Raw genomic sequence first — 10,000 nt, 5'->3', positions numbered from 1 at the left:
CACACCCAGATCCAACATCTCAGGTATGATTTTCTTCTTGCTATTCAGACCCTAATGACTGGCCCATCTTCATATCTTCATGAGACCGCTTTAAGACATTTACTATAACACGTCTGTCGGTCACACCCCAGTGACCGGCTGATTGTGGTATACAAAGCACTGAAAGGATAATTATGGCAACGAAAGACACGGGAAAAAAAAAAAAAACAGAAAACAGAGAGACAAAAGACGAAACGAGAAACAAGAAATGGGAAGAGAAACAACTCCATGGAAGATTCATAAGATTGACAAAAGATGAGAATAACGAAAATACCTGGACATGGATGCGAAAAGGACATATAAACCGAGAAACTGAATCTCTAATAACTGCAGCACAAGATAACTCGATAAGAACCAACCATATCAAAGCAAGGATCGATAAAATACAAGAAAACAGCAAATGCAGACTCTGTGGACAAAGAGACAAAACGATAAACCATATAGTAAGTGAATGCAGCAAACTGGCCCAAAAGGAATACAAAAACAGGCATGACCAAGTGGGGAGGGCAGTGCACTGGGAATTATGCAAATGGCTGCATTTTGAGCGTACAGATACGTAAGAAAATGTCAGCAGCAGTGCAAGATGGTTGACTTGCAAAGAGATTAGCAGCAGCAGCAGTAGCTAAAAAGTGCATATGCAAATTAGAAAGTGTACACAAAAAGGAAAAAAAGGAGAAAAAATGCACTATGTGGGGGTAGAAGTAAAGTGCGGGTCAAAGAAAATGGACGTGTAAAGTCGCAAGCAAAAAATTACCGGCTAATGCCAGCATGAGGTCGGAGAAGAAAAGTGTACGCCAATGGAGATGGACGATGGTGAGAGACTTCTTGTGTTGAAGACGGAAGGGTAACGGTAATAAATATTTATGCCAAAAAAGAAAAAGTGCCAATCCGGGTTTTCATTTCTTTCTTTTCAAACAAATCAATCTTGTGCCTTGGCCTTTTGGTCAAGATCAAAGTGTAGTATCTGTTCCGGCAGATGCTGCAAGCTATGACTAGCTATGACTAGCAAAGACCAGATGTGGGGGCAACCCCACATGCCTGACCATTAACCAGCTCCCATTTCCCACCTCTCGGGAGCTGGTCCCCTTTTTCCCTTTCCCCTCCCTTCACTCCTCACATTAAAAATCGGCCTTGTGCCTAATTTACTCAGTGGGGGAGCAAATAAATACCATCTGTTCCGGCAGATACTGCAAGCAAAGACCATATGTGGGGCCGACCCCACATATAAGACCTTGGTCAATGTAGGGGTAACCCTTCATACCAATTGTCACTATCCAGCTCCCCTACTCCCCGGGGAGTTGATCCCCATTTCCCCTTCACTCCTCACACTAAAAATCGGCTTTGTGCCTAATTTGCTCGGTGGGGGAGCAAATAAATACCATCTGTTCCGGCAGATACTGCAAGCTATGACTAGCTATGACTAGCTATGACTAGCAAAGACCAGATGTGGGGGCAACCCCACATGCCTGACCTTTAACCAGCTCCCATTTCCCACCTCTCGGGAGCTGGTCCCCTTCACTCCTCACTTTAAAAATCGGCCTTGTGCCTAATTTGCTCAGTGGGGGAGCAAATAAATACCTCAAAGTGTAGTATCTGTTCTTCAGATGCTGCACATCCATTTCTTGTTCTCTTTCGGCGGAGGAGCAGTCCTTCACGACTGAGACAATTTTTTATCTTTGTACCTTTTCTCCACATTAAAAAACGACCCTGGTGTCTAACTCTGTCCCGTGGGGAGGCATTGTAAATAGGTACTAAAGCAAAGTGTAACGCCACATAATGTTACAGCAGTAGTAGTAGTAGTAGTAGTAGCAGTAGTAGTAGTAGTAGCAGTAGTAGCAGTAGTAGTAGTAGTAGTAGTAGCAGTAGTAGTAGTAGTAGTAGCAGTAGTAGCAGTAGTAGTAGTAGCAGTAGTAGTAGTAGCAGTAGTAGTAGTAGTAGTAGCAGTAGTAGTAGCAGTAGTAGTAGTAGTAGTAGTAGCAGTAGTAGTAGTAGCAGTAGTAGTAGTAGTAGCAGTAGTAGCAGTAGTAGTAGTAGTAGCAGTAGGAGCAGTAGTAGTAGTAGCAGTAGTAGTAGTAGTAGTAGTAGTAGTAGCAGTAGTAGTAGTAGTAGCAGTAGGAGCAGTAGTAGTAGTAGCAGTAGTAGTAGTAGCAGTAGTAGCAGTAGTAGTAGTAGCAGTAGTAGTAGTAGTAGCAGTAGTAGTAGTAGTAGTAGTAGTAGCAGCAGTAGCAGTAGTAAGTAGTAGTATAAGAAATGGTTATATTCGATTGTATTTCAATGTTTGATATCTTCAAACAAAAAACTTCAAATTCAAAAAGATTAATTAAAAATAAAACCAATTAAAAATAAAATCAATAAAAAATAAAATCAATTAAAATGTGCTTTTTTTTTAGGTGAAAATTGCTCAAAACGATAAACGGAAAAGAGGATCAAAAGGAAAACGGCAAAAGTAAGTCAATTGCAAATTGTTTGGCAAATCACACATTTAACATATGAAATTATTTCATATTAATTTATTTATTGCGGACAATTATTCTCATCTTCATTAGTTGTTGTTTCACGTCGTGAGAATAATAGACCGCAATAAATAAATTAATATGAAATAATACTCATCTCAATAATGAATTTCAATAAAAATAATAAAAATTATTTCAGTTGAACCTAAAGAACATTTAAGCTGACGGATCAAACTTTGATTCTAATTAGCCAATTTTTTATTTGTTATTGTTGTACCATGTTAGTGGCATATATAGTTATCTTGTGAGATTTTAAAAGTTGGACCTAAATAACATTTAATCTAAACAATCAATTTTGGATTCTGACTAGCCAATTTTCATTTATTATTCTTATACCATGTTGTTGGCATAGCATTAGATATCTTGTAAGATTTAAAAAATTAGACCTACATAGTATTTAAGCTGACAAATCAAACTTTGATTCTGACTAGCCAATTTTCATTTGTTATTGTTCTTCCATGCTATTAGCTAAAGACTAACGTATTTCACTGCAATTCATTTTTTAGAAAATACGTAATTTGATTCATCAGTTTACTAATACCAAGACATTCCTAAATACCTAAAAAATCAATCAAATGGAACAATTGTCCTTCATTTAATACAAGTTTATGTATAAGATTCAAAAGTTGGGCCTAAATAGCATTTCAGCTAATAGATGAAACTTTGATTCTGACTAGCCAAATTTCATTTGTTATTGTGGACAAATCAAATGAAATTTATATCAAAGTGCAATAAGCCATGTGAAAAGAAAATGAAAAGATGTGTACATACGGTATAATCACATTGACTCACTGGTTATCATTAGACTACCAAAGTTAAGCAACGTTCTGTCTGATATGTACTAGATTGGTAACCATTTGGGAATACCAGGCACTGTATGTAGGAAGGCGTTGACACCTTCATAAAAGAACTGCAAAAACATAATGTCATCATCTCCCTTAACCAGAATATACATGCTGCTGAGGACCGGTTGTGAATTTGATATTACCTAGACACTTTCTCCTTCAGGAGAAGCTGATATGTCAGTTTTTCAATTTTTACCCCTTAGCAGCCCTTTTTCTGGATGAAAACTGATTAAAATTTTTTCACATGTCTGAATACCCTATATACCAAATTTCAAGTCTGTAGATCAACAATTTGCTGAGTATATAAGTTGAGAAGTGTCCTGACGCACACAATCTCACTTTTATAGATATAAAGAAATATATACAACATATCTGAATGCTTGTCGAGGGCGACTTTAAACCTGAATATGAATGGTAGACATCATGTCCTAAATTTGATAAAAGACATCAAATCAAATTCATTGGCAAAAAATAGCAAAGTGCAACAAGCCACATAAAAATCTAATGGTCAATTTGCAGTTTATTTCCAACTGAATGAATACTCACCTTAAAAATGACGACTTATTTAGGTTTTCGGGTATGCTGAAAACGAATATTACATTTAAAACTGGCGCTGACAAATAGTTTTCCTGATATCAAGATATTGGTTTTATCTAATGTATTAATGGTTTTCATTGGTTGCCATCTTGTTTTACTTAAATTGAAGTGGAGAAGGTGTTAGGTAACATAATGAAACTATTGCTAGACGTTGCATCCCTATTATGTTACCTAGCACCTTCTCCACTCTTCTGATGAGAAGCATTAGGCTTCGAAATGCCATAGCATAAAGAGTCTTCACTTACCCAACACCCCTAATTAATATGTACCTTTATTGAATAAATGAATAAATTTATATATATTAATATACAGTTTTTATACCTTCATTTTTCTTTCTTGTTTACTTCTAAATAAGTTCTAATACAATTTTGTTGAGCTTTGTATTATCTTGATAATTATCTCCCTTTAAAGAATTGAATTTATTCTCTTCCTTTAACTTCCCCATCTGAAGAAGACCGAAGGATCAGTCGAAAATATGTGCTTTTGAAGACTTTTTGTATTCCTACATGTCAACAAATAGGAAATAAATACAGAAAAGATAAACATTTATATATTTTTCGTATTTACTTTTTATCTATCTATCTATCTATCTATCTATCTATCTATCTATATATATATATATATATATATATATATATATATATATATATTGTATGTATATTCCACATCCAGATCGTATATTCCTTTATTAAGCCATGGTTATAAAGCTCTTAGCAAACAGAGGCTACTCAGCTAATTAACGAATGCATAAAACTTAGGAGCATCACGAGTTTTGCAAAGAGAGAGGGGAAAAAAAAAAAACAATATCATGTTTTGTGCATTTTAGGTCAGGAAACCGGTATCTTCAGACTGCCTGGTCTGTTAGCACCATATCTTAATTATGTAACTGCTCTGTACAATATCCTCATCAAAAAAAAAAAAAAATCCAGAAACGTGTTTTTTTTTGTTGTTGTTGTCGCGTTTGTACCTCCAATCTCCTGGGGTTCAATATGCTCCAATTGTGTGTGTGTGTGTGTGTGTGTGTGTGTGTGTGTGTGTGTGTGTGTGTGTGTGTGTGTGTGTGTGTTTTTGTGTGTGTGTGTGTGTGTGTGTGTGTGTGTGTGTGTGTGTGTGTGTATGTGTGTGTGTTTTGTTTTAATCTTGTACTTGTCTTGTATCTTACAGGAAATTTCAAGAGCGTGAATCGCACCAGGCATTTGGAAACATCTTTGCACGTCCATTGTACACTCCACGGAAACAGGTATTTTTTTTTTTTTTTTTATTCAATTTTCACCCCAAACAAGGCATAGTACCACTTTAAAGCAGGGGGCTACTATTAGGGAATTAATTAGCGGGGTCATTATGAGGGGAGAAGAGTAGAAAGATGTTTGTTAACATTACACTTGAACTTCTGCATATCAGTGCAGTTGGGAAAGCAGAATCCCGGAAGGGAGTTCCAAAGACCCGCAGTTCTGGGGAAGAAACTATTGGAGTAAAAGGCTTTCTTGCACCTAGGGATCTCTACTGTAAAGGGATGAGACTTAGTAGCTTGTCGGGTTTGTCGGGGGTAGTTACGTCGGGGAGGTACAAGTGTTTGCAGTTCGTCAGAGCATTCACCATTAAAGTATTTGTAGAACAGGCAGAGGGATGCAACATCTCGTCGATGAGACAGAGGTTGAAGCCTAGATGACAGTTTAGGACCTATCAGGTTGGCGACTCTTTTTTGAACCCTGTCTAGGAGCGAGAGACAAGCAGCAGATGCACCAGCCCAGATGTGATAACAGTACTCCATACATGGGCGAATGGTTGCCTTATAGAGGTATAGGATACTGTCAGGCGTAAGTAGTTTTCTAGCACGGTAGAGGGAGCCAACCTTCCTTGCAGCAGCCTTGGCAATGCTCTCAATGTATCTATTCCAGTTCATATTCCCTGTAAATGTTAGGCCGAGGAGTTTAAAAGAAGTACTTTCAGGCAATGTGTTCTTGGCCATTGCTATTGGTGGTAGAGAAGGTTTCCTGTAAGGTATGATAAACACCCTAACTTGAAGAGGAGATGACTAATTGTTAACGGGAGAGAACTGACGGATGGAATGAAGTCTTAGGTAAAAATAGATATTAACAAAACAAAAAAGTGCGTCCATGTTGTCCCATGAATTTTCAATGCGTAGAAATAAAATATGAAAAAAAAAAACATTTTTATTTTTGCCAATATATTATTAACAAGAAAAGGAGGAGATGATTCCTAGGAGGATAGTCATATGATCACAAAGCACTATTCCTTTCCCAATAAAGTGGAGGTAATAACGAATGAACATATACTACACTGCCTTCCACTTAAAGAAGGAGATATTGCCTGGGAGAATGGTATCAAGATGAACAATTATATACTACACTACCCCTGCTTCCTCTCAAAAATCCAGATGGTCGAATTTTATCATTTTTGGGGGTCAGATTTAAAAAATTTTATTTTTTGGGTGTCAGATTTTTAAAATTTTATTGTTTTAGGTGTCAGATTTTTAAAATTTTATTTTTTTTGTGGTCAGATTTTTTTAATTTTATTGTTTTGGAGTCAGATTTTTTTAATTTTATTTTTTTGGGGTCAGATTTTTTTAATTTTATTTTTTTGGGGTCAGATTTTTTTAATTTTATTGTTTTGGAGTCAGATTTTTTTTAATTTTATTTTTTTGAGGTCAGATTTTTTTAATTTTATTTTTTTGGGGTCAGATTTTTTTAATTTTATTTTTTTGGGGTCAGATTTTTTTAATTTTATTGTTTTGGGGTCAGATTTTTTTAATTTTATTTTTTTGGGGTCAGACTTTTTTAATTTTATTTTTTTGGGGTCAGATTTTTAAAATTTTATTTTTTTTGTGGTCAGATTTTTTTAATTTTATTTTTTTGGGGTCAGACTTTTTTAATTTTATTTTTTTGGGGTCAGATTTTTAAAATTTTATTTTTTTTGTGGTCAGATTTTTTTAATTTTATTTTTTTGGGGTCAGATTTTTTTAATTTTATTTTTTTGGGGTCAGATTTTTTTAATTTTATTTTTTTGGGGTCAGATTTTTTTATTTTTCTGTAGAGCAATTAACAACTTAACGATACTGTAATAAAAACGTAACTGATAAAAAAAAGAAACATGTATAAGAAAAGAGTCCTTCAATATTTCCATGATAGGGGCTTAAAACACAAAAGGGCCCTTTGGGCTAAATGTTCATTTGCAAACCAGTCAGAGCTTGAAACACAAGAAAGCTGTTCTGGCTGAATGTTCATTGAGCGACCAGTCGGGGCTTGAAACACAAGAAAGCTTCACTTGCTGAATGTTCATCGGAAGACCAGTCGGGGCTTGAAACACAAGAAAGCTACACTGGCTGAATAGTTTCCTGATAAGTTAAGCATAACACAATGGGGAACACTTTACATAAAGAAGGGAGAAATCAAAGATATGGCATAAATATGTTAACAGTAAAGTCATTCAAATTCAATCAACAGGTGTCGGACACAATATTGGGTTCCTTCTGATCATCTTTTCTTTTAGAATGAAGGCAGTGAGAAATATAAAATCACCACCCTGACCTCGGGTAATCCACCAGTAAGGTTTTAATCCAGGCATACATATGTAAGCAGTTCATAGAAGGCAAGCCGCCTCGTAGGAGATGTCCTTTTCTCTTCCCTGCAACCTCTATATCACAGAAGAGATGTTGCGAGTTTGTCTCTGATGTATCGTTATTTTCATGGAAAGTGTTCGACTGAGCTTCAGTCTATGGTCCCCCCTCGCCAAACTTTCACAGGAAACACTCGTCTAGCTGTAAACACTATCAATAATTCCCCCCACTCTTTATCTGTGCCTAAACCTAAACGTAGATTCCATGAACAAAGCTTCTTTCTTAGAACTGCACGCCTGTGGAATTGTCTTTCGTTTTCCTGCTTTCTGGCTGACTACAATATGGTTGTCTTCAAATCTAACGTAAATAAGTTCTTGATGAGCCGTTCCATATAAGTTATCAAATTTACCGAATTTTCATTACTAATGATTACTATACTATACAATTTCTACTGTACACTCTTTAACCCTTATCCTCGAGTGGCCTCTTGGCTTTGATAATGTGGTGATGCCTGTGTAAAAAAAAAAAAAAAAAATCCTGGGCCTTTCCAAATGGAGTTTATCTGACAGCGGCCCTTGAGCAAAACACGGCAACAGTCCAACACAGCGGATATCCATTGACCATTGAGGGGAGGCAAGGTGTTGGTTTCAGGGTGCAACGAATCCAATCTCATAACGTTTTTCGGATGACAGATATTGCCTCATGTTTCTGTTTTCTCCTTCTTCTATGATCTTAGTACTCCCAGCTGATAGCCTTGTGCCATCCAGTTAAGGAAGCAGACTTCATCAATAATTCCATATAGGGAGCTGAGTAACGAGATGTCTGTTCACATAACATTTAAATACTTGCAGGTTAGTAGAGTCAGGGAAGCACAAAACTGTGAGGGAATTCCAAAGTTTCGCAGTTCAAGGAAAGAAATTTTTAGAATAGAAGGCTTTCTGACAAACAGGAACCTCAACATTGAAAGCGCAGGATTTTGTTGCTTACCGGGTTAGTCGGGGATATGTACATCGAGGGCACATATGTACTATGAGTTCATCAGAGCACATTCCATTAAAGAACTTGTAAAACAGGCACAAGGTGCGACATTGTGGTGATGGAACAGAGGTTGGAGCTTTGCCAACAGTGTGGGACCCATAAGATTTGAAACTTGTTTTAGACCCTGTTTGAAAAGAGGAGATTAGTCGTAGATGCGCCAACCCAAATGTGGTAACAATAATACTTCTTGCATGGGCGAATGGTGTAGAGATAAAGGATGATGATGATGATGATGATGATGATGATATTGACACCGCACCAAATAAGTGAGCAGGATCAAGGCGGATGAAAAGACAGAGGAGAGAAAGCACTAAACAGACCTCTACTGAGAGCGAAGAGAACTGGGACATTGAGGAGGCTTATTGCCACCCAAATTCCATCAAAAACCAACGAAAAATTAATTGTAAAAGACTATTGCAATAACGTAAACTAATTTGCAAAGGTTATTGAAATGGGTGGTGAGTACTGGAAACCCAAGGAGACTTGTTGCCACTCAGACTCCAGGGAACACCACAGGTTGTTTTCAAAAAGAATTCTTTGATAATGGCCTGTATGAAAACTCCTAGTGAGTAATAATAATAATAATAATAATAACAGTTAGCGTTCCCTGTGGAAATTCCACAGGGACTCCTTCATATGTAATATATTGATGTTGGCATTCTGTGGATGTTCAGCGTAAATGGAGACATCTTGATATTATTGTAGCTCTTTTGTTAAAACTGCAAAAGTGTTTATAGTAGTTAGCAGGGATAGCCTGCTCGTAAAATATGCTTAAATATGATATTTTAATTTATGCAGATTTCGTATATATTATTACAGAGTCAATTTCCTATCGATTCTTATATATTATAAAGTTGTGATTTCAAAAATTAAAAAAATATGTCCATATAATTTGGGTGCATTAGCTTGAATCGAAACTGAAACCAAAACTTATGAAGAAAAAAATATATATGTATATATACATGACTTGAGTTCCTTCAGCTATAATCGAAACTGAAACCGAAACCAAAAGTTAAGAAAACTTCTTGGTAAAATTATGTATTACAAGAAATGGAAGGTCATAACAATTAAACGACAGTCACTTGGAAGAAAAAAGATGTAAGCCTGACACACAAAATAATAAACACGCTATCGTATTAATATATAGACTAGTGGGACCTGTGGAAATTCCACAGGGTACTCATTCATATGTAATATATTGATGTTGGCATTCTGTAGATGTTCAGTGTAAATGGAGACGCTCTGATATTATTGTAGCTTTTTTTTTGTTAAAACTGCAAAAGTATTTATCTAAGCTAGCAGGAATGCCCGGCGAAGCCCGGTTGTAAAGTATGCTTAAATATATTTTAATTCTTGCAGATTTTGTATATATGTGTGATTTAATGTTCTAT

The 10,000-nt window shown here is 36.2% G+C and overlaps 1 protein-coding gene across 2 annotated transcripts in view; it reads left to right on the top strand.

Moving 5' to 3' along the window:
* LOC145259074 (spermatogenesis-associated protein 6-like) overlaps nucleotides 1–10,000 on the top strand; it is a 60,165-nt gene that overhangs the window by 39,426 nt on the left and 10,739 nt on the right. For both annotated transcript variants that reach the window (XM_080116704.1, XM_080116703.1), the window contains exons 6-7: nucleotides 2,430–2,485; nucleotides 5,159–5,234. In XM_080116704.1, coding sequence (XP_079972830.1) covers nucleotides 2,430–2,485; nucleotides 5,159–5,234 — 132 coding nt within the window. The remainder of the gene's footprint in view (nucleotides 1–2,429; nucleotides 2,486–5,158; nucleotides 5,235–10,000) is intronic.

Source organism: Euprymna scolopes, chromosome 34 (genome assembly GCF_053919585.1).
Source record: "Euprymna scolopes isolate OS-2025 chromosome 34, ASM5391958v1, whole genome shotgun sequence".
Lineage (NCBI taxonomy): Eukaryota > Metazoa > Mollusca > Cephalopoda > Sepiida > Sepiolidae > Euprymna > Euprymna scolopes.
The sequence above is the reverse complement of the archived record's forward strand: the minus strand, read 5'-3'. Positions and strand labels throughout refer to the sequence as shown.